This window comes from Pseudorca crassidens, chromosome 1, assembly GCF_039906515.1.
Source record: "Pseudorca crassidens isolate mPseCra1 chromosome 1, mPseCra1.hap1, whole genome shotgun sequence".
Taxonomy (NCBI): Eukaryota; Metazoa; Chordata; class Mammalia; order Artiodactyla; family Delphinidae; genus Pseudorca; species Pseudorca crassidens.
Window position 1 is genome coordinate 153945576 of NC_090296.1, and position 25324 is coordinate 153970899.

At 42.4% G+C, this 25324-nt stretch overlaps 1 protein-coding gene across 1 annotated transcript in view; it reads right to left on the reverse strand.

Moving 5' to 3' along the window:
• ADARB2 (adenosine deaminase RNA specific B2 (inactive)) overlaps window positions 1-21734 on the reverse strand; it is a 368746-nt gene extending 347012 nt beyond the window's left edge. The window contains exon 1 of the mRNA XM_067699982.1: window positions 21261-21734. Within this exon, the coding sequence (XP_067556083.1) occupies window positions 21261-21360 (100 nt within the window). The 5' untranslated portion in view covers window positions 21361-21734. The remainder of the gene's footprint in view (window positions 1-21260) is intronic.
• Between the last annotated feature and the right edge of the window lie 3590 nt (window positions 21735-25324).

A 25324-nucleotide genomic window follows, 5' to 3' on the forward strand; every position in this document is an offset into this window, starting at 1 on the left:
TGTTCAGACCATGTGGAGAAGAGCAGGGCTCTCAACACGCTCCCGAGACTCTTCCACTGATGGCCCGGGGATGCTGCGGTGTTGGGTACCACCACACCTCGGCCCAAGTGTGGAAAGACGTTTGTGTTCTGTGCAGCATCTCATGGTGTTGGAAGTCAGTTCTCGCAAACTCTCGGGGAGATTTCAGCCAGCGGCTGTGAGGCATCATGGTCACCTGAGCCTTGGCCAGTCCAGGGCTCACCAGGTCCCTGAAATGGCTCCTGTCTTACAGCTATAGCTGCATCTGCCTGTCCTGCTTCCTGTTCTTTCCACGGGAGCTGGCGTTGCCACTATCAATCTGAGAAGCCAAGGATGGACCAAGGTCTCACCAGGAAGGGGACACACTCAGCCCCCCGGAGAGGACTCAGCCCAGGCCCAGCTGGAACCACCGGGGAGGTCACAGGAGTGGTGGGAGCACCTGTCAGCACTGCTAAGCAGCAGGTGTGTGTCACTCTGCTCTCTGATGGAGGACACCTCATCACAGGGAGTCTTCACTAGGGTGCCCGCCCACACTTGACAGAGGAGAAAGGCACCAGCGGTAAGAAATCTGGAGACGTTCAGAGCTAATTTACCAGTTTATCATCTTAATCAAGTTATTTAATTTCTCAGTAACTCAGTTCTGTCTTGTATTATAGGTTCCAATAATTGGGGGCTGTGACCATTAATTACTAGGGCTCTGAAATCGATGAGTGTGATCCTCTTTTCATGAAAACAACTGCTTCCTCTCTGCCCATGTCATTGCAGATTTACATGTGTAGATTCCACCTTTGTAAGGAATAGGAATGGTGGTTCTGGCATTTCTGGATGATTCCAGATGGCGGTAGACTGCCTACAGCCGCCTAGAATTTCATACAACTCTGAGCTGTGCTTTGTGCCCCCAAATGCATCCAGAAAAGAAAGTCCAGCTTAGAGACCTTCTCTGGGCGCCCCCATTCATGTCAGACTGATGTTTAGTTCTGGGTTCCCAGGATTCTCAAACTGCCCATGATGTTTTGCTGAAAATATACCCATTAAAAAAAATAAAAGAAATTTCCAAATTATGTATGCCTAAGATCCGTTAAGAGAATTCACAGAACAATAGTGTTATAAGCCGTATTTAAAGCAGATGTTTAAAATTCATGCACCCAAGTTCCTCCAGGACAGAGCTCTAAGAGACAGCGACTACTTTCTTATTTGTAACTGACTCTGCACAGCTCCTGACACACAACACGTGCTCAAAACTGTTGATTTATGCAAACTGGCCATTTTCCAAGCAGAAATGCAACCCTTTCTCCTCCTGTAAAAATTAATATATTTGGAAAGAATTCACACAGCTCTTATACAAGCAAAAATTACTTATGTTTGAAGGACTCTGTTATATACAAAGGTAAGAAATGACCAGGTGCATTACATTATTCATTCCTTTCATTTTCTGTGCATGTTTTGCATGAAGAAGCGGGCATGAAGAGCCCTTGGTGGGAGCATGCTGTGTGGCTCCTGCCTGCAGAGCTGGTGGCTGCCTACCAGTGTGACTGGGAAGGCTCCCCTTCACCCTTTCCAGAAAGATCTCGCTCAGTCTTGCTGCTGCTGCTGCTGAGAACCACCATTACTATGTGCACTGGGCAAAAACTGTTTTCCTGCTAACACTTAAGCCCCCTACTTGTGACAATGCATTTTCCGTTTGTACTTTTTTTTTCATTTATACTCCCGGTAAGAGTCTATCACATCGTTTCCAGTGTCAACTGGGTGACATCAGATTTTGAAAGTGGCCTTTGGAGGAAAATGTGTAGCTGAAGGAGGCAGGTGAGAGTCTCGTCTGGGGGCCATGCGGACCCTGGGGACCTGGGAGGAGGACACACATGCAGACGTTGCAGGTCACTCAGGTGGTGATGCAGGTCAACACTGGCTGATCCGTTTCACAGAAGCTTTGAGCTGAACAGCACAGAGTCCCAGCAAAATATCCAGAGTCCTGACCAGAACTCACCTACCTACAGACCTGTCCTGGCTGTGTGCAGAATCAGGGAAGAAAATCACATCAGGCCACGTTGCTCTTGGGATGTCTACAATTTGACGAGTGGGTAGCAGGGCATGAAGCTGGTGAAGGTACAGGGCACTCAGAAGTGCCCAAACACAGGCATGCAAGTCCCGCATGTGTGTAAATATTCACAGCGAGACCATGTTACAAGGTTTTCTTCAGTTTCTGGTAGGTTTTAAAGATCATTTTTAAGGCCAAAAATGCTCTTTTGTTTGGCCAAAGAGAAATGAGAATTAAGTGTTTCAGGCGAGGCTTTATGTAAAGAGACTGTAGGTCAACCTAAGCATCTTATGTGCAGAAGTCTGTTCCACAAGGAGGTGGACTAGAATTCAATGCACACACATTAACTGAACACACCCCATCGGTGAAGTTCCAGGCTCCAGATCTCGTGGGGAGCAAGGAGCGATAAGTCATGCTCTTTGTCATTTTCAAGCTGGCCATCATCATATTATATTTACTTGCTCCCATAAGAAAATAGAGACAGCTTAGCTGGGGGATGCAGCACGGGAACACACTACAAAAGGTAACTACTTTACAAGTTGCATCAGGGTCCAATGCTTGGTCAACCAGTGGTTTATAAAATGTGTTTCCTAGACGTCTAAGGGTTTACAGACCTGAGCGCTTTCTTTTGCATAAGGAGATCTACACGATTTCAATGTAAAAATATTCCACTGCTTTAAAAAGCTACACGACATGGCTAAGCGGTATGTGTGTAGGAAATTTAAGAGACGGAAAGTTCTCCTTGGGCTATCGCGGTAGTTTTAAAAAAAATGAAAATTTAAGCAGTTTCTATATACAGTTGGAGGCCAGAATTTGAAAGCATCAGAGGTCAGGGTCCAGGTCACTTTTGCTCTGGGAGGAGGGGTTCACACAATTCAGGCTGAGTTTATGATTGGCACCATGAAGCACCTCCGTAAGCAAGGTGAGAGCCCCTCAATCCAGAAATGGGTGCGAGGAGCAAACAGAACTGAGGCACAAGTTTTTAAAGGCAAATTGCTAATCTTTGTTTCATTTTAAAAACCAAAAGTAAGATAATTCACCTAATGAGCGTGTGTAGTCTGCTGGGCCTTTGCTTCTCATTGCTGGCTTACTGGGTGGGCATCCAGTTCAGAATGTAAAATGGGATCCTCAAAATTCAGCTTTACATGCAAAAGCTAGGTCTGGGTCCTAACCCACTTTTTACGTTTTTTATTTAAATAACTTGAGTTGGATTTTATTCAGTTGGGTACTTACTCTCTTGCTTTTCTGGTCCTGACACAACCCTATCAGCATGAACCCTATGAAGTGATGCTGGGTGCATGTTTACAGCTGGCTCTGCCTGGACAGTCCATCGGAATCAGCTACTTAAAAACCAGATGCTTCATTGAAACTTGCACGTTATATCTTCTCCCATTTTTTCCCAAGTCAAATAACCTAATTTTTTTCTTCGTGTGGTTTGTCATCCTGAGCTGATTGCTTCTGTTAGAAAAGAAGTCTCTAACTCTTTGTTTCCCTTTTTGCCTTGGCTACCAGGAAGCTCAGCACTTTATCTCATGTTCAGTTGCAGTAGTCATACTGTCTCCCCAGACTGTTCTTTTCAATCTGAAAGTATATTTTTATCTGCAAAGGTCCACTGTACCTCTGTGTTTTATGGTGACTATGTAATATTCTTTTTGAAAGTAAGTAGGGTTTGAGAATAAAATTAAAGCCACTAAATACACTTTAGTGTCTTTTACTGTATGAATAATAGATTTTGATTACTTGGTTGAGAAACATTAAAGTTTATTTCATAGTAAATATAATAATAGAATTCTTTTAAAATTGTGGGTGAAAATTGACTCCGAAGTTCTAGGAAATGTAGGAACGTGCAAGTATCACGATGTTAAAATTCAATCGTCTCCTAAAGAATGCTGACCAGGAGTAAAACAACTGAGCTGGAGGCGACCCGGCCAATGACTTAACAGCCACTTCTCACCAGTGTGGGTTCCATTTTTGCTTTTCTCTATTATTCTAAAAAGGTCCTGAAAAGAAAATAATGTGCTAGTACTTATTTATAAGCTGTTGAAACTAAACCCATTAGTTTTAAGAAAAAAGAGCCTTTATTAGAAGTGAACGGACGGGGCCAGGGGCTGAGAAAGCCAGGCAGTGCTCAGGAAGGCTCAGAACTGGGCGGCTGGACATTGGGTCGAGGACCCCCTCACCACTGCCCTCCCTCCTCTTCCAGCTGCTGGACCAAGCTCTGGGCACCTTCCTGGACAGTCACATGGCCGCCAAGGAGGTCAGCTGCCCATTCTGCTTTGCAGAAGCCACCGCAGGTCCATGGTTCTGGGAGCTGTGTCACACCCCAGCGCACAGGCTGGTCCTGTTGCCAGGGTCCCAGAAATAGGCAGGCTTCCCTGCCAGGAAGGCGACTTAGATCCCGCTGGAGTACAGACAAGAACACTAAATCTGGTCAGCATACGTCCAATATGGCTGGTGACAGTAATAAAGGCGTGAAATGTATGGCTCTTAGGAAGAAAATAGAAATTTTACATAAATTCAAAATCGTTACACAGATTACTTAGCGGCAGAGTCTGTTGTGAAGGAGCCTGTGAAACATTCAGTAATGTTCAGTCATCTGGGCATTCCCTAAGCTTTATCCCACTGTGTGCTGGTGTTAGGTGAGATATTGATGTTTTGTCCCCCAAAGTTTTCAAGGTTGAAATAAGTTTAGAAAACACTGTATGCTTCTCCTTGCCTGGGATGTTCTCAAAATGCACTGGACTCTGAGAAGTCTCATAGCAAACCAACCTGCTACATTTATATAAATCAAAATATCCCAAACTTAAAAAAAAACAACAACACATCTCACACGCTGTAAGGAACTTCACTTGGAGATTTCACTTTGCGCCATGGGAGAAAGGAACTGCTTCGGCAGACTTAAGATTCACAAATCTCTGAGTATGTATTTCTCATGGATGTCAAGGATCTAAATGTAGAGAATATTAAAATAAAATGATAAACACTTTTTAAAGTCTAGAAAATTACCTCAAAGTTCACGTGTGCCTTGGATAACTATAAGCTATACCCAAGTCTTTTAAACTCACACTGGGACATGTGGAATTGAGAGCACACCTAAAATTCCCTAACGTGTGTGTTTTGTCAAACATGTTCCTTCGATTCTGCTCATATCCTTTACTTATGGCCTCACTACACAGGTATTACACAGCAACATTTCCTGTGCCTCCACCTGGGTTTGGTGTGCTTTTCTGCATTCGTTTTGTTTTTGGATTTATATTTGGAAAATCTCCTAGCTCTTCTCATTTGCATGTAAGATTTGTCTCATTTCTCAGTGATTTTGGGGCAGAAACCACGCCAGCATGTACATGTGGGGGCCTGATGTCCAGCCACTGGAGCCCCTTGAGTCAGGCTGGCGAGGGGTGTGACAAGGGGCAGCTCTTGGACCAGAGGCAGCTGAGCATCCAGCAGTGGACCCGCCTGACCGCGGGCGTCATGGGTGTGGTCCCCCCGCCTTGTGCTCCTCTCCTCCACCGGGGACTTTGGCTCGCTGCACTGGCTCTCTGCTTGCACCCCGGCTCTGAAGTCCTGCTTAGAAATGGTTCCAGTCTCTCCTGACATGGATGCAAACTCAGGGTGGTATGCGAGAAACACTGTAGTTTAGTGAGAATCAGACAGATATAAAGCAGGAACATCACACCCACAAATGTATGGTGATATATAGCTCAGGAAAATGTAACAAAGGAGGGAAGGATGTCTTGAGGGGGTCTTTGAGGAACAGTGGGATAATAATAACAGTATTGTTTCATAAGTTATGGGGCATGTGATTGCGTGGTTAGCCGTCTTAAGTCGGGATGCTTTCACGAGTGAAACAGGGAACCATGTCTAATCAGTCCTACACTCAGGTGTACACAGGCACCACCTGGGCACACCTGGGCACACGAGTGCCCTCCTTAACAACCAGTTGGCGAAGGCTTGACAGTCCACTGAAAACACCTTTTAAGAGCAGCTAAGACAGCAATGAAAAGAAGAGGAGTGATGAACAGTGTATAGATTGCTCTTTTTTGGCTCACGTGTGCCTGGTCTCTTGGCAATACTTGCTCACCGTGGATGCTTCCATTGGCAAGGTTATCAGAAAGTTGAAGGCATCCATTATTTTCCTTAAACGAGTCTACACTGAACATTATCCATTTGATTTTCCCATTGATTTAATGAAAGTGATTCCAAAAGCGTAGTACCTTTGTGAAACTTGATAAGGAAAACAATGAACATAACTGGAAGAAAAATCAGCACTCACGTGAATGAAACGCAGGAAGTCATTAATGAACAAACCTAAATTTCAAGCTCAAGTTTTCTACCTTCTTCAGCTCAGAGGGGCCTAGGCTTCAAGACTGACCACTACAGGGTAACTGATTCATTATCATTCAACTTGCGTAAAAAGGCAGAGTCACTTAAAAAAATAAGGCAACCAAGAGAAGAAAAGGAACCACAATACTGCAAGAGGCGAAAGTTTACTGTGTGTTTGAAGACCAACAAATGTTAATGTTGATGTAAAAGAATTAGGAAAGAACAAGTATTGAAAATAAACTTTGAAAATATAAGTTCATTATCAGAGTACTTTCTAAATTTGCCCATGCATTTTTTTATCTGTAAAGATTCTACTTACACTAAGTGACCTGGCTTTTCTTTTTCCATATTTGTGACATGGTGTGCAAAGGCACACAACTGCACCCACCCTGTCTCTCTCACACACACACATGCACACACGTGGAGACACTCAGATTAGGGACAACTTCTATTGTAAGTCAATTGGGAGTTGGAAGATATTTTTGCAAATAGGGAATTTTATGCATGGTTGGTATATCCATCAGCAGGGAAGTTCACAGAAGCCTGTTTAAGCCGCATACACTGCCTGCCACACGTAACCTGAGTCCCAGGTATGATGCTGTTGAAATGCTGCATCCGTGTCAGACCTGTTCTGGGTTGGGGGCTCAGAGGCCCTTCCATTGGACATAGCCTGTACTTTTATCCACCCTCAGCTCCTCCCTTGACCCCTCCAGCTCGGGGTCTGGAGCCTCCGTCAGTTCCACAAAATGATCGGGGAGGGGTCTAAAGAAATCTGCTCAGGCCACCCTCCTCTCAAGGTCAGTGGCACAAGGCAGCCTCTCATTCTCACTGCTGAAGGTAAGGGATCCAGATTCATTCTCCAGTTATAAACACAATGTCACCAAGAACTGGTGGTTTTTTTACAAAGAAATTTTACAAGCCCAGAAATCTACCTGTGTGTGTTTATGTAAAATGATTTTATAAATAAGACGTTGAACAGATGGGAAGAGCAATTTTAGTCCATTTGTGCCAGTGGAGTTGCATATATTCCCTTAATGCTAATATTCCTTTGTTACATTGTGGGAACAGTCTGCTCACTTATGAGGGTCACCGTTATTTAACTGTTTTGTTTCAAAGTTGATACTTCCAGGATCAGTAATCATATGCTGAGTTCAGATGTCCCATTTGACTATTCTCTACCCAAATTTGTTTTGTAATCCACTTTTCATCCATTTACTCAGTGAATTTGAAACAGAATCTATATGTTTACTTGTGGCTTCAAGCTGATTTTGACTTTGTACAGACAGCGCAGACTCTGAGCTAGTTTAATCTAGGAAATGAGAACATTAAACGTATCCTTTATACATGAAAGTTTATGAAAAATATCCTGTGTACAAGCACAGACACACACAAGGTAGTTCAGGATGTTCTCCTTTTAAATCCAGGAGCACAGTAAACAAAAAGGGTATTTAAGTATGATGAGAACATTTTAGAGCGTTCAGATTTAGTTCCAGGGTTACATTGAGTGAAGAATGGGCTTCATTTTCACCGCAAAATATTAACTAATTTGAGTATCACTATAAACGGTGTGCTCATCTAGACATACCTTTTTTGTGTGTGTTGTGTATGCAGAAGTTGTGTATGCAGGTGCTGTGTATGCAGATGTGTATACAGGTGTGTATGCAGGTGTTGTGTATGCAGATGTGTATGCAGGTGCTGTGTATGCAGGTGTTGTGTAGGCAGTGGTTGTGTAGGCAGGTGTTGTGTATGTACGGCACTAGGGCTTTCTATTTTTGTATTTGATTTTTAAAACTAGAATTTAAAATTTCCTCACCTCTAATATTAATTCATTGTAGCTGTTGAATATTTTTACCTTGTACAACAATTAATATTTATTGTGGAGCAAATATGTATTATTTAGATATCTGAAAAATGAAGATAAAAATGAAAAACGTCTGAGTTGGCTGAACCATCTCTAAGGGTTTCTTTAACCTTCAAATCAGATAATTGTGTTGCTGAGGCTATTTAAGCAAATGAAAGCACAGCTGTATATAAATATTTCTCTCTCTATATGTATTTACATATATGCAAATACATGCCCACAAACACATGTTCTTACACACACACTCACACACATTACGATATCATGAGCTGGCTTCATGCTCTTCAGCATCTTTGTGAAAACGGGAAGCGCAGACCCCACAAGTACCTCACGTCATGCTCCACGTCACGCTCCATGCCACGGCACTCACGGGCCCTGGTGACGTTCTCTGAGATGTTTGCTCAGGGGTCTCCAAGTGGCAATGAGCCCCTCTTTCCCAGAGACCACGTCACCTCACCCTCAAAGTCCCCTCCTTCCAGGGACCTGCATGCTCAACTCTACAGCAGGACGGCAGGTCCTCACCAAGAGCATCTGATTGAAAACCACAGGATCCAATTCAGGTTCTCTCACGACCCAGCTCTCTGCAGTAGCCACTTGTCTCGGAGTCTCACTCCCCTCATCCAGAAATATCCAGAAATAAAGAGGATCTTTAGTTAACCTCTCAGTAAGAAAGGTATAGGACGATTCTAGTCAAGCAGGAGAAAGAGCCCTCCGTGGGGTGTGTGTGTGCACGCGTCTGTGGGATCCTCCCACCACTTACGCTGTGGAAGAGAACCCTCCTCGGAACATCACGGTTCACACTACCTTTAAGTAGAAATGGGAATCTTCACGGGGCAGGAAAGGAGGACACAAGAGGCCGAATAAGATAAAATCCATGTAGGTTTACATCATCAGATCAGATGGCAACACTCATGACAAAATAATCAAGAAAAAATATTCTGGACATTATTTAATCAAGTCTAACGTTAGTCCAATTCTACAAGCATTTCTCATCCACCAGAGATTTTATGGTTTATATACTAGAGATATCATGGTGATGAAAATGGAACATGAATTTTCTGGCCCTTATTGAGGTGGAGGTAATGTTTCTGGAAAGAGGGCACTGATAACCCAACAGTGTGCTTTAGTTTCAGGAAATGTCTCTAAATGTAAAAAGAACAGTGCTTTCTGCTGTTAGGGGCCGAGTTCTGTCCCCCACACATTCACACGTTGAAGCCCCAATCCCCAGGACTCAGAATGTGACTGTGTTTGGAGATGGGTCTCTAACGAGGTGATTACGGTAAAATGAGGTCATTGGAGTGGGTCCTAATCCCATATGACTGATGTCCTGATAAGAAGAGGAGATGAGGACACAGACACACACAGAGGGAGACCATGTGCGGACACAGCGCGAGGCAGGCCTCAGGACAATCCAGCCCTGCTGACACCCTGACCTCCATCTCCAGACTCTAGGACTGGGAGAGAATAAATTTCTTTTGTGCTGTTGGTTACAGCAGCCCTAGCTGACTAATATACTCTCTATGTAGACTTTTTTGTATGGTTAACTTAGACTGATAAGTACAAAAAAACTCCTCTATTCTACATTTTATCTTAAAGGTTCATTTGTAGGTCACCTAAATATGAAGATGTTTTGCTAATCACTGAATGACTGTATATATATGCACACATATATGTACGTGAATGTATGTGAAATATATATTTATATATCTCACAATCTTATGGTTCAGATATTGTTCCTACTTTATAGATAAGTAGGTGCAGCAGAGAGAAATTTCTGGAGTAGAACAGTGTAAGTGCTCAATAAATATTAGTGACTAATTTTTAGTTCTTATTGTCTATGGGCCAAATGGGCAGTCGGTTGAATGGCCTCAGCAGAGCTAATTTACACGTGACTAATCAAGACAATCTTGTTGAAAGCTCAAGAGCAGAGTATCAACTAAATGAATCTTTCAGGACTTGTCCTCCCTTGTGTTTTGTTAACCTTTTGGGTGAGGCTAACCTTCTGTAAAATAGACACATCCAGGCTCATGAATGTTTAGTTCACACGCTTTTCCTGGGATGTGGGTAAATTCAATATCCCCCCCTCCTGGACCAGGGAGTCCAGTGATGTCACACCAGGAGTATCTCACACCAAGTTCCTATTTATTTTATTACAAATATATACAAACGGGATGTAGCATTCAATCCATCGTATGGTTTCAATTTTATCAACTTGCATTTTTTATTGTTTCCCTGAGGTTCAAGTTTGGAGACTTTTCTAAGTATCATTATAGATAAATATCAAGTCCTAACTAGTGCAGCCAGCATCACTGTAGCCAAAGTGAGCAGACCACGTAAGTCATGCACTAAAGAATTTTATCTCCTAGTGCTATACACACGTCACCTGCTTAATTAATGTATGTGAAATAGAGAGAGAGAGAGATCATTCCAAGGTCATCTAATAGGTAAGAGATATGAAAGACCAAGAAACATGCTATCTACACAAAAACAAGGGACAGGATCAATGGCTCATCTTTTCCCCAACATATCTTGTGTCCACAGTATTGAGTGGACATGGTGGTGGGAACGCCTCCTATGACTGCTGGGATGAGCCCTGTACCTACTTTGCATCACCTCCAGGCAGAGAGATGCCAACCGTCCCACAAGTTAGACGCCTGGTTTACTCACTTTCTCAGGCTTGGTGCTAGGCTTCTGAACTACACAGATGCACACAATGTTTACCCTCAGCCATGAGGACAGAATGGAATTTTGTGAAATGAGAAGCAGGATGGTGGCTGAGTTTGGGGTGGTGCCTGGTCCTGTCTCGAAGGAGGAGTCCGGGCGCTGGTTGCAGGTAGGATCAATTCAAGGACACGTGTGCACCCACGAGGCAGGAGGGGGTGTGCCTTTGTGCCCAAGCTGCAGGCACAGGACGGACAGGTGGAGAAGAACTCCTCAGGGTCAAGGGTAGGGGGGCACCAGTCTCACTGAGAAGCACCTTGGGAATTTGTCTGGGTCTGAGGGTTGCACCTCACCCCATCCACACGAACACCCACGAGCATGACGATCATTGGTGGGGCTGGTTTGGCAAATGGCAGAATGTGCTTGCCCAGCTTCCAGAGGGGGGACTGTGCACTATCTCTTCAGCATGGACTATGGAGAAGACAGGGCCATGTTCAGATGTGCCGTCTGGCTCTTTCAGAACATTTTCCAGAGCTTCTGTGACTGCTTAATCCCTGCCATTTAGCATGATGCCTGACACATAAAGATGTCCCATAAATGTTTGTTGAATGAATACATTCAAATTTCCATAGCAATGGCTTAAAAATAAGTCAGTCAGTGCCCTTTATAAATTGATTCTGCAACAACCATTTATTGATGGTGTACAATGAGAGAGCCTGTGCTAATTTCTGGGACCACACCGAGTACATCTGGCCCCTTGAGAAATCACCACGCACAAAGACAAACGCCCGCCAATCAAACCTTCAGACAATTCCACAAAACAAGAATGGGAGAAGCCACATCCTTCCCTAGTGGTCATCACCCCCAAGGTAACATGAATATCATCCCACTCACACCCCTCATGTGGTTTGTTCCCTGCTGTAAATTGTAGCAGCTCATGTGATCTGTACCCAATCTCCTTAGAAAAGCCTCCCTTTTACTACATTCTGATTATTTCTTTAAACAACTCATTTCAAAAAGGAAATCAACTTGCTCAGTGAATTTTAATTGAGCAGCTATTATGTTTTGACACTGCGGAGGGGATAAAAAGGCTTAAACCTACAGGAGTTTATATTTTAATGATTTAGTTTTTATACAGGAGGTTTCACCTGCAATGATAAAAGAAATACAATAGAAATTCAATTTTGTAAAATATATGCTAATATTGGGTATTAAAAAAAATTCCCATAGGACCTAACACTATGTTGGGGTCCTGGTGGTCTGTTTTTGTTCCCTGATTTTACATTTGTGTGTCTATATCCCCAAATCCAATACAAGCTCAGAGAGAAGGAGGACCCTGTCGACTTTTTTTCTTTCATCTTTTTAGTTCCTAGTTCTTTGCCCAGTCCAGAGTAGGCACCCAAGGAGACACAATTGCAAATGAATAAAAGGTACTCACACAGGTCCAATACAGCCCTTGTTTGAATACATATGCAATGTTTAAGGCAAACTGCAAACAGAGCAGAACTGGGTCTCACGTCCCCTACTTTTCAATCAAGAGCCCTCTCTGTTTTGGAAGATACAGAAAATATGCAGGAAGATGAACTCTGATCAGAGCACAGGAAGAAAGACATCTGTAAGTTATTCTCTCTCTCCTGTCCCTTCTCCTTCTGTTCAAATCCCTTCATACCACCATGGTTTCTGTTTCTCTCATTTTATGATGTCAGGGGATAGATTAAGTCTTATTAGAGGAAAAGACAAAAAAGATTTATTTCACATCTTTATGAAATTTTAAAATTTAAAAAATGATGTTTTTCTCAACACTAAAAAGCATGATCATCAACCAAGTTCATTTTTTCACTATTTCTCAAGGAGTTCATGCTCTCAGGATTTTTTCTATACTTAATTTTTTAAATGTTTATCTAAAAATGAGTATATATTAGATTTCTGCTTTTCCAGACAGCTGATGGAGAATCTTTTAATATCTCAATATTCATTATTTCAATAAATGCTTATATGTATTTTAAATCTTGAGTCTGTCATCTGTATATATGTATATATTAACAGTCTACAGAAAGTGCAATTTTTAATAACTTGAACTCTATTCATTATCTACATACAAAAGCCCCAAATAAATTTAACTTCACTAAAAAATACTTGTTTCTCAGGTGACAACAATAAAATGATATGAACTCCACATTTTTTAGATCTAAAATGAATAAACTTATCATACTAAATGCTTAAGAAGAAAATATCTCCCTGGATTTCAACCAGCCCTGAATAGACCCCCCTGCAGCTCTGAGAAGGGCTGGTACAGTGACACACGTGCTGCCACCAAAGCCACCGTCAGGGGGATAGTATTTGCTCTCAGTTCAGTATCGTTCAAGGGCTGTCAAAGTTACTATATTTCCTGTTCTACTGTCTTAAGAGTATTTTTAAAGCTATTATTTAACTTAGGGACAAAGCAATGATTTTTATTTCAAATTCACTTCTTCTTTAGAAAGAAAATTAGCAGCATGGACTCATTTGAATTAAAAAAATTTCTCCTTGAACCGTATGTTTTGAATTAAAAAGTCACTTTCTGTTAGAATTCTGTTAGAATCCGGATGGTCCTTTACAAACTTTCATCCACAGTGTGAATATTTAGAGTTAAAACACAAATAAAATATCTTTATGTCTGTGGTTAAAGTAGGCCTTTCATGCTTTTATTCACCTAAGGAATAGTAAAAGGCAATATTGTTTTGCTCAACATCCAAACTTATAAAAAAGTCTTTTAAAATTGTACATGGCTGGCAGTCTCTGAGCTTGTGCACCTTTATGTTTCAGTCCGAGCACAGTCTACTAGAAAGAGAGCATGTTTCCTTTAAGGACACATAGATTCCACAGCCATAAGCCAAATGCAGGAGGAGCATCTGTTCCAGACAGGGATGAGTGAGCGCAGCCAGACGTGGGGGTAGAGGAGGTCAAAATCTATTTTGCTGACGTTTCTGTCACGTTTATTAAATTGGACTTTTCCAAAAGCAATTAAACTTTTAGGAAATGTTCCATTCATTTTTAAGAGAGGACATCTGTGTACTTCCGATGGACTTTGATAAAATAGTTTTAAAATCAGTTATTGGTGTCCTAGGTGTACACTGTGAGCTACTTTATCATGATTCCAAAGTCCTGCTTCTGAGAAACAGTACCGCCCCACTTTTTGTTTGATTTTAACAGAGAAAGTATTTGACTTGGGCTCCAGTTTCAGAGAACTGGGTCCCCCTCTGTCCTATTTTCATGCCATATTTGAGAAATCACCTAAGACATTATACAATGATGAGGCAGATCTTCTGCCCATCGGTGGTAGGAAACAAGAATTAGAGATTTCATCTCAAATAAATGGAGTGGCAAAGATTAATTAAATCTGTAAAAGTCTCCAAAGCACATCCTAGTTGAAGTATTTAAAGGAACACTTTCTATTATGTGCGATCACCTGGCAGCCCTGAGCTAACATCTGGATGTAAGAGTCACCTCCGTATAGTAGAGAGTCCAGAAAGGAAGGATGGCTAATATTTTCTGAGCAATATTAGCTGTATTTATCATTCAAATGGTGAAACAGCAGCAGAAAGAAGCTTCAATCTCTTTTGTGAGAAAGTTCTCTGTGGGCACCATTATAAAAGCGCTTAGTGGAATGGATGTAACCAGATTTTAGCTAAAGTGAACAGGTAATTACACTGGAAATGATAACTGTCCTATTCCACCTTTTGTTTACACACCAGCTTCTCTCTCCAGTCCTGGGAGGTTTTGATAGTAGCCGGTGTGGACATGAGCAGGAACTTTTTAGCTGCAGGGCACAGCCCCTGTGACTATTCACGTTGGGGCTGTGTTAGTAGGTATACAAGCAGGACTGCTCTGTCTGCCTTCTCTGCATCAAAGCAGCCACATGAAGCCACCTCCAGTCCTGTGATCTTACGTGAACACAGCTTAAAAAAAGCTTTTAAAATTTCATCTCTTAGGGATTAAAAAAAAAATGGTCTTAAAATCTAAAAGTCACCTGATATGTCTCTTCCATCTTAAATGCTACTCTTTATCATTATAAGTGTCCCATTTATTGGACACTATTTCTTAATCAAGCATAAAATGCCCTCTTTAGTATGAATATAAAAGTTATATTACCTGCTTGCTACTTTTTGAGATTTAAAAAATTTTTAACATTAACTTGATAATTTTCATAATTTAAAACAGATGATAGTGAATTTGTGTGTGTGTGTGTGTGTTTTATGACACAAAGGGACACTTACTAGCTGCTTTCTTACCAGAAACCAGATACTAGTTGTATTCATTCCCCATCCATGAAATAAGAAAATGAAATTATTTTGCTACTCTTCATAGTTAATACCTGTAACTATAATAAAAGATGACTAAATGTCCACAGTGTATGGAGAGAACTCAGGCACTCAGATTAACTCTTTATTTTCAAATATTTATCATTCTTAAGAAAAAAATCAGCTGTCTTTGCAAGTGGCCAAGTTTATTTTGGGGAAAATTACTGATAGCTTAAAAAGCAAACATTTCCACTTCTAGGTTGCCATTTCTTGGATATGGTTCCTGGGAAAATGGATTCACTCACAAATCTGTGGATGGAGGTTTAGGGCTCTCAGAGCTACATTTGCTGTGATGTTGCTTAAACATCAGGAAATCAGAGGCAATAGCCCCCGTCCCCATTCCTTTTAAATAAAATAAACAGGGAAATAAAATTTTAATCACCCAAGAGGGATGTTTGGAACCAAGGCAGTCACATATGCAAGTACAAGAGTCTAGGTTTTAAATTTCTCAGTGTGCCCTCCCCTTCTGTTTCTGGAAGTCCCACAGAAGGGTATCAGATTCACATGTGGATCAAGAATTAAGCAGGCGTTTTCCCCTCTTTCTGAAAGTAATGTCCCTTTCTTTGATAGTGATACATTCTTAAGGGAATTATAATATATTAATAGCGAGGAATAAACAATTCTTTTTGCATAATCCAGTATTTCACAGCATGTATTTCAGTGCAGGAGAACCATTTAACTGAAAAGACGGGTTAATTTGGCTTCACTATTTACAGAGACTCGACAACATGAAACAGGTCTTTGCTGCGCTCAGGCACTACATGGCTGTGTGGCTTTTTCTCGTGATGTATAAGCTCATGGATACGCTAACACTCAATAGTTTGACTATTTTGTGAAGCACATCGTGCTTTTCATATTTCACTTGACATTCACCTTGTTTTCTTTATTCAGTTTAGTAATGGCTAAAATAAGTGCTTTTAAAATCTTGCTTACCATGTGAAAATTTATCCTTTTAGAAATCTTGTTTGCTAGTAATTAAGAGCTCCATTACCAGTGCAGCATTTAGAGATAATATTTTTAAATGATGAAGAACAGAGTAGTATAATTATTTTTGGGTTTATGAGTTGTTCAAAACTGTCCATATTACAAAAACAGTGCTTTCATTTTCTAGCATTTTAGAAAAAGAAGCAGGCAGACATAAAAAATGCTCAAATGTTTCCACTGTCTTCACTCTGTATATATGTATATAGGTATACACACACAACTACAAACATCTATGGTTTTTAAATTGAACACTGAATGCTTTCAGAGCATAAGTTGTCTCTCCATGCCTCAAGAAAAGAAAAATGCAATTTCCTTATTCTGCATTTCCTTACATAATGCTCTTCTGGGACAGCACTTCTGCAATAACCGAATCACCACTATTTAGCTATGGATACGTGAATCTCGTATTTTTATTCTAAATTCAAGTTCACTCATCATATCTAATGCCCTTGAAGCAATCTCAAATTACTGCTATTACACGGGTCACTAGAAACCAGAAGTACTAATACAAATTTTAAAAAGAGAAAGAAAGAAGCCCTCACATAATTAGAGGATGGCGAACAGTTTCATCAATTTAATTTTATCACCTAATCCAGCCCTTCCTCTGGAGCTGTGGGTGAGCGAGGCAAGCGGTGAGCACGGATGCTCGGCTGTGATGCAGGAGTAAGTCCCCAGCAGCCAGGATGAGACCCGCCAGCTACTCTGCCGCCGCGGGGGCTGAGAGCCACGGGCCTCCCACCTTCATCCTTGGCCCATCTTTGTATTTCATTAACTTTGCACGGAATTCCATTTCACAACAAGCCTGTGTCTGCAGTCCATCTGCTCTACTTATCCTGTTCCTTTTGCCAACTTTTTATCTGCATTTCCCCACGTTCAGCAACCGGCCACTCCTACCTCCTCATGATTCATCAGCTTACTTCTGCAGAGATTTACCCGTGTGTTAGCTTCCAAAATTCACCCTCAATTTTCTAAAACTCTGTGTAACTGATCCCCCTGGAACAGTACGTGAAATTCAAGCATTAACTTAGTTTGCCGTCAAATGCCTCAAAAAGACAGGTGGTGTGTTGATGCTGAATTCAAGGGGACCGAGTTACCAAATGATTGTTTCTACAGCATTTAAAATAGTTCTCCAAAGTTCCCTCCCTTTCTCTGTTTTAATGATTGACGCACTTCACTTAAAACCTTGTCTTCCTGTTTACCTCCTGGAACCAACTGAATTAGTATCAGTACCCAATCCATTTCCTAATATGTTTGTATTGAAAGAGCAATCTTTTTTTATTTCCAGAAATTTCAGTCATTTTATACATTGTATATACTCATGGGTCAAATGTTAAAAACGTTTTATTCACAAAATTCATTTCACGCCAACACACAGCTTCTTTTTGGAAAACTACTCTCACCAAAGAAAGATCAAGAGAAACAAAAGAGAATACATATACTATTTTAATAATTAAAAATACACCTATGAAATTCCTCAGGCATATTACCCTGGAGGTATCCAACGGTCCAGAGATTAACTGATAAAAATTTAAGTGACTTACCTTTATATACTACACTATTTTGATGATGCTGCCTCTTGTGCTACCTGCTTGAGTTGATACTAATTTAAGAACCCTTCAACCTTTGCCTTTATTATTTAGGGTTAAAATATATACCTTTTACAATATTCACACATTCAATTCTTTTGTAATGCAGGCAGACATTTCTCTAATACAACCACATAACAGACGTGGTTGTGTGCAAGCACCCCACATAATTTCACCCAGAACTGTAAAGCAGAGCACAGTCTCCTAGAATTCTCCGAGAGAAATGAGCTAAGTGGCTATTTTGTGTGGGCAGGCAGCAGTCAACTCTCCTAAACTACAAGAGCTGCCAGGGTTTTCTGAAAGTCTTTGCATGAAATAGAAGCAGAATAAACTGACGGGTCTCACATGTTACAGGGGAGGTGAACACTCCTTAACCACATGTGTAAAAAAAAAAAAAACCCTGTCCTTTTCACAGATGTTTTTAACTGCCTGTTTTTTTCCCATAAAAACGTCAAAATTTGACATTTCTTGTTTGTACAGAAAACGTAAAACATTTATAAATAATTTCTAAGGTAAAGTCCCAACTAAAAAATAACACATGGAGAGAAATGGACAGCATTGGGTCCTAATAAAATAACAAGAGGATTGGTGGGTGGGGAGGTTTGCTCAGTATCCTTTTGAAAGTTTTTCTGAGAGACAAATGCAAGTCTCGGCTAGGTAATACCCAAAGTCATATTCTGTGACTAAGTTTTATTTTTATTTTTTACTTTTAACGATATAAACTACTTTCTGTGTGGTATGGTGACTAAAAAATACCTCCTACAGGAAAAAATTTTACTTCCGAGGCTCTGGATCATAGTTAATAATAATGGGAGTATGGTATCAATTCTACACTTATACTGTAGCGACGGAGTTTTTATTTCGGAGCCCATAGATTTTGACAATAAAAAGCATAATAAAGAAATCATAACAAAGCCACTTTTAGAGAATACATATAGCAAGCCAATAGCACTTCGGCTGACAGCTCCAGGAAACTAAAAGTTATGATGCAGCTTCAAAATGACTCTTGTTCATTAGAACAGGTGGAAATATACTTGTCATTGGCCAAAAAAATGAACATTTATTTTAATTTATTTATTCACATACAAAAAGAACTCCTTCTTTGTGCTCACAATCAGTGGCTTTAGTTAGTACTAAGTAGAGCCTTACCAAAATTCCTTAACAGCCACCCATGCACGTGTGGATTTTAAATTGTGACAAATATAGAGCTTTATTATTAGATAAGCTTAAAAGCTGAGGCTGTGCTATTCAATTACTGTTATTAAGATTCATGAATATTAGAACATAATTTAAATTCACTATTGTCCTGATAGAAGAGGGAAGAAAAGCATCCGTAATAACTGGGAATTATATACAAACTGATTTATTCCCAGGAAAACGCAAATAAAGATTTAAAGTGCTCTGTCATTGCTGTTTTCTTTTCGTTTGACCACACACACTTACACTGTTAACTTTCCCCTAAAAAGTGAATACTTAGCGGTTTGATTTGACTCATAGACCATGATAAGCTGTCGGCAGATGCCATAGGAAATTTCACCCCGCGGATAAATTTACGCATAACAGGAATTAGCACACACATCCTGATTACCCTTTCCCACTTCAGTTTTTGGCTATAAAAATTAAGAGACTTGGTATATTGAAAACAAAGCATATAAATATTTCATATAAAATTCATTCTGAATTGTCATAGTTAAGTTTATAGCCAATGAAGTCCTCCTTCAGATTTTCTTGTCTTCCTTTCCGAAATCAAATGCCTTATAAGCTGGCATGACTGACTTTTAAAGGTACAAAAAATGAATTTGGAAAAAGGCACAAATGTTCATCAGCTTATATTTTCTTTCTATAGGTTTTGCTTTATTGTAAAATATTATTCCATGCTTTTCAATTTTAAGTATACTAAATAAAAAGACTGGAAAATAAGAACTCTTGAAGTACACAAGAGAACGTTTCCTTTTTATCTCTTTTAAAAGTTATATTCATTATTAAATTCTGTGATTTTTTTCAGTATCATTGTCACTTTCTGTTAGCATTATTTTTGGAAGACATTAACAGATCTGTTTCAGAGTGAAATTTTCAGGTAACAAAGTGAATAGCTGGCATTCATTTTAGCAGCTCAAGAGTTAAACTAGAATGACAGAATCACCCCCTTTGACACCGAAGGCTCTGAAACCTTCCTGGGAAGTTGTCGCCTTGCTCCCTGCCACCCTGACATACAAACATAATTAACGACTGTGTGCTATTGGCATTTATGTCTTCAAACCGCCCGGCTAATTTCTATTATTGGAAGAAGTCGGGAAGGACTCGGGGACTGTTTGAGAGCAGTTAGGAAAAGATGGGGCAGAAGTCCTCTTGGGAGAGGACTTACAACTTCAACCACATCTAACTCTGCACGCTCCAGCAGAGAAACCGGAAAATCTGATACATTTTAGTTGTGTCTTTTCAACTGTTCTTTATGGCTCTCTGGTCACTTAAAAAAAAAAAAAAAAACCTTATTTCAAATAATAAGAACTGAACTTTCTCCTGCAGACTCATGATAAGGAGCTGCTGATAACAAGTTCCTCTCTGAGGAAGAGCTGGCAGCCCTGGAAGACTCCTTCCACCCTCCCGTGGAAGGGACACCGGCTAGGATGACATTTCAAGACCGGCCTCCTCCGTGGAGCTGGGCCGGCTGTGCACCAGCCCCTGTGGGAGCCCTAGGCTACTGATGGGACTAACTTCAGGTGGATCCTCTCCAAACAGATCAGGAACCAGGCACAGACAGGATGGTGTGTCAGGAGCAACCTGTCATCGGCTGCTTTTTCTCCTTCTCTGGTTTGCAGTTTTTCTCACCTCTAACAAGCTGTAATGCCTGTTTCTCTTTTCATGTATTAATTTCTGCTTATTCCCCCCAGATAAGCCCTGTTTCTCTCTGCAGGTCCCCGTGCTTACAAAACAACGGGTACCACTCTAAATAGAAACTGTCAGCCAACGAAGGGACGCTGTTTCCCGGGTTTGCCCACTCCTTCCTCCAAGACAGTTTGCATGGAAAAGCTGGCACGAGGTCCCGTCCCTCGTTCTTAGGGCTGCTGGCTTAAGAGAGGGTTTCCTTTGGCCCCCGAGCTAACGTTGCCTCTGCGAGGGTCAGAGGCAGTGCCGGTGGCCAGCGGCCAGGGAGTGCGAGTCCAGGGAGGGCCCGTACTCCAGTCAAAGGAACAGCCCCGTCCTCAGCCCCTCTCCTCTGCCTTTTGCTGAGCCCTCTGCTCCGTTGGTTCGCCACCCTCTCTGGGCTTGCGGAAGCCCCGGCATTTACAAAAGGATCTGAACTCCAGAGCCGAGCGCTCTGCTTTGTACCGACCGACATCCCACCAGCATCCTGAAGTGAAGCTGCTGGAAACTGGCAAAGCCCACAGACAAGAGGAGGCGGCGCAGCGCGGAGAGTTCGCGGCAGACGGCGCAGAAAGCCGGCTCCTTACCTTTGCGCTTGGACCTCCTCCTCCTCCTCCGCTTGGACTTGCATTTCAGTTGACTGCTCAGCCCTCCGGACCCTCTGCTGGTCCCCAAGACCGATGCCATGGCTGGGACCCGGTAAGTGGAACAGGGCAGGAATCCTTTCTTAAACAATTTCACCTTTCCTGCTCTTGTCGCCCGCCGCCGCCGTCGCCGGTAAATGCGTCTGCAAATCAGGGAGCAGGTTCACTTTTTAGGACTGAGCACTCAAGCGCTCCCGCCCGCCCTCCTCTCTAATTGTTCTCTGTCACTTGTTTCCAGCTGGGCTGAGAGCCGCGATCTAAGCTCCAGTGCCAAAGCGCTCTAGGGCCGGAGGGACCGCGAAGGAAAGGTGAGCCCGGCCCAGGCCCCCCCTCCTCCTCTTCCCCCTCTTCCTGCCCCGGCAGCCTCTCTTGATCTGGGCTCCAAACGCAGGGCTCTACTTTGGCACCTCTGCTAGTTGTTTGGCACCAGCCACTTTGAAGCCAATCACGCAGGGAGCTTGTCTATTTGCTGCTGCAAAGTCTAATTAGATCCAATCACAACTGTCTGCTGGCTCTGACATCAGCACCACCAGCCCTGTGCATGCCCTGTCAGCTTGCAAACTCAGCTCCCATTTGGACGGATGGAGCTGCCCAGGACCCGTGGAGAGGGAAGGAGATTGCACAGGAGGGAGGGAACAGGCAGGCTGAGCCAGCTTCTCAGGGAGAAGCCTGAGGGGCAGCTTGCAGAGGAATCTACCCCAGATCCAGGCTTCCTGCTCAGACCAAAGGGACAGGGCATTACCCCTCTGTGCGCTCAGAAAGATGCAGAGACTGTATCTCCAACCAAACAGTTTTTAACTAGTGAATCCGTTATAATGCTTGTGCGTCAAGGGGAAAGTCTCTCTCTAAGAAATACCAAGCTCTCACTTCCTCAGAAAGGGGCTAAGGTTTGCAGTTCCCCGGGAGACAGCCTCTTAGGGGTATTCATTTCTCAGAAACTGCATGTTTGTCTGTTTGCTTGTTTTGCTTCTTCCTTCATATCCCTTGGCTGTTACCTCTGCACAAGAGAAATACTGCATAAAGACGTAGGTGTTCGGATCTGAGTCTGATTTTTAAAGCCAGGGATTTCAGTAGGTTGCTCTATTTAGGGAACAATGAAATGAAAGGCAGAGAGGGCTTTCATCTAATAGTTTTATTGCCAAATGTAACATTCGGAAGAAAGTAATATTTACAAGGAGATGGATTGCAAATTGAACTAGTTTTGAACAGTTTTTTCAGGGTTATCCTATTTTTTCAAGACTATGCTTATGCAACCTTAAACATCTAAAGTAAAATATAAAAAGGAAAGTAATCCAGCCATCGTCATTGCATTCTGCATTTAAATCACATAAGCTATTAATTATAGTAGTAACGGTTTGGGAAAAAATCCACTCTAAAAGTCATTAGCATTAACACGATGATGTGAAAATGGCACACAAATACTTCTATTTCCTACTTTACATACACCATTTTCAAGCTCCTTATGGACCTAGAAATTTCCAGATAATTTTCTATGAGGTAACAATACTCTCTCTAAGGAACGCTGGAAGCAATCAGGATGTTGGGATATGTTGCTATGTGGTGAGCTGCTGGATCCTGGCTCAGTTCTCACTGAAGAGAGGGAGAGAGGAGGGCATCTGATTTCAAATCCTAACCCCACTGCTCTGACTTTGGGCAAGTGATGTAAACTATGCCTCAGTTTCCTCATCTGTGAAATGGGGGTAATCACAAAGCTGCCTCTCAGGTTCATTCATCCTTGAGAATCAGTATAAACAGTGACTGGTGCATACTAATCACTTTATGATTATTTAGTAAATCAATCCAATAAATAATTTTGAAAGAATGAGCACATTATTACACGTCGGGCTCAGAAAGCAGGGGCTTGTGTATTTTCCATTTAGGAGTTTAACTGTCTGGCTCATTTCAGGCTGATAAATGCAGTCACACCAGGGTCCCTCTATGTGCCAGGTTCAGCCGTTTCCTTCCACCGACAACACAGCTCAATGCTGCTGCTAATTTCTAGAGAATGCTGGAAAAGCGCACTGCCCGCCTACTTACTCTCTGTGGCATGAAAGGTATTGGAGAGCATCAACTGTTATCTGGAAACACAGTTGTAGGACTCCCCCTGTGGAACCTCTGAGCTTCCACAATACACCTGTACTAACCCAGAGTTTCCCTATATAGGCTTTTGCCAAAGACCAGTCCCTGAGTTCAGAAGCCAAGGGAAAATGCTTTGGGCAGAAATACAAACAGCTGCACCTTCCAGCCTGTCTGCATTGATCAGGGCCCCCTCGCATCCCATCATGAAAGATGCTGCCTACGAGGCCCTGGTGTACTGAATCCCCTTTGTTGGAGAGTGGGTGTGGTTATCGGAGGATCCAGCTTCCAACCTTGGGGAGGGGGCTGATCAAGGCAGCAAAATCTAAAACTAGACTTCAACACTTAGTTTAAATCCTGATTTGAAACTTGGTCAAGATCAAAATCTTGGCTAATCTTTACCTTTCTTAAAGTTCCCTCCAATTTGGTTATTTTGGGGGTATAATTTATGCAAACGTTATTTTTGCATAGATAGGTGCTATTTTCTGTTTTTTATTTATCTTGCATAAGATCATGCATAATAGGTAGGGCAGGGCACACTAAGGCCCAGCAGCAGCAATGAAGTTGTAAAGTTGTATCTCCTTGGAGGAAAGGCTTTTGAACAAGAGGCTCAGGATCACACACTTTTTGACGCAGGACGGCAGGAAGTGATCAGTGCTCACAGGCTTCCTATGAGCCTTTTTTGCCTTCTATCTGTTTCTAGATCACTTCAGCACAGCTTGGCAGCTTAAAACGCTGCACAGAAGTTGGAAGAGGATCAGGCGCCCAAGTCACCCTACTGGCCATCAGGAGATGTTGCTGGTGTGTGTCTTCAGCCCGTCTGAGCCAGAACAGAGAGCTGGGAGTGGGGGGCCTCAGCAGGCTGGGGGCTGCCCAGACAGTCACATGTGACCCACATGTATCTGTGCGGGGGAGCTGGACAAGGACAGAAGGGAGGGCTGGCAGAGCCTGGAGGGAAGCGGTATCCTCATGCGACACTGCCTTTGTGCTGAGGAAGGTGTGGCTTCAGTCAAGGCTGGATGGGGTCCCCGTGGGCTGTTCCCAGCACCCCAGGATTTCCATCCTGGGTCTTATCAGGACTGTAATTGCATAGCTGTTCTGGGTGGTGGTTTTGTTCGTTCCTCAAATGTCTCTCCCTCCTTAGGCCCTACGAGCTGTGAGGGGACCCCCGTGCCGGGTCTGTGGTCCAAGCACATGTGGGGGACATGGAGCCAGCCCAGATCGGATCTGCCCCTGGTTCAAGATACGTTACTGAGTTTATACTGAGTCTGGTTAGATTTTCTCAAATCCTCCTTTCACCCAGGAGGAAGCTGAGGCTCAGAAAATTTAGGAAATTTGCCCAAATTAACCGAGGTTAGGAGGAGGCTCTCAATGGGATCATTCCAACTGTGATTTTTACCACTTTCCTCTGCTCATTTTTACGCTAGAGTTGGAGACCCAGTAACTTTGTGAACTTCTGTAAGCCTTCTTGGAGAGAGCTGAAAATATGTTAAATAGTGATTCTGAGCTTCAGTGAGTGTATATGTGTGTGTGATTTATAAATACAGAAATAACTCAGCTCTCTCTATATATACGTGTATCGTTACATCTGTATCTGGACACCTCTTTCTAGATGGGCATCCAGACACAGATGTGCACAGTGTGAGTGAGGAGCCGGTGGCACTGGGACATCCACTGGTGCCGAGTACAGCCGCAGGGACCTGTGAGTGTGCTGATGGCTCTCAAGGGCCCTGTTTACCTTTCCTTCTCAGAACAAACCTGGGGTATGGACATGGAAGACCTTATCATCCTAGTGTTCCCCTGAGGTCATGGAGGCTCAGCGTGCGGCAGAGTCTAGGCCAGTGTTATATCACTAGACAGAGGCAGACCCAAGACGTCTAGAACGTTCCAATGTATTCCAGGAAGAACACAGATCAGAAAACTCATACTCA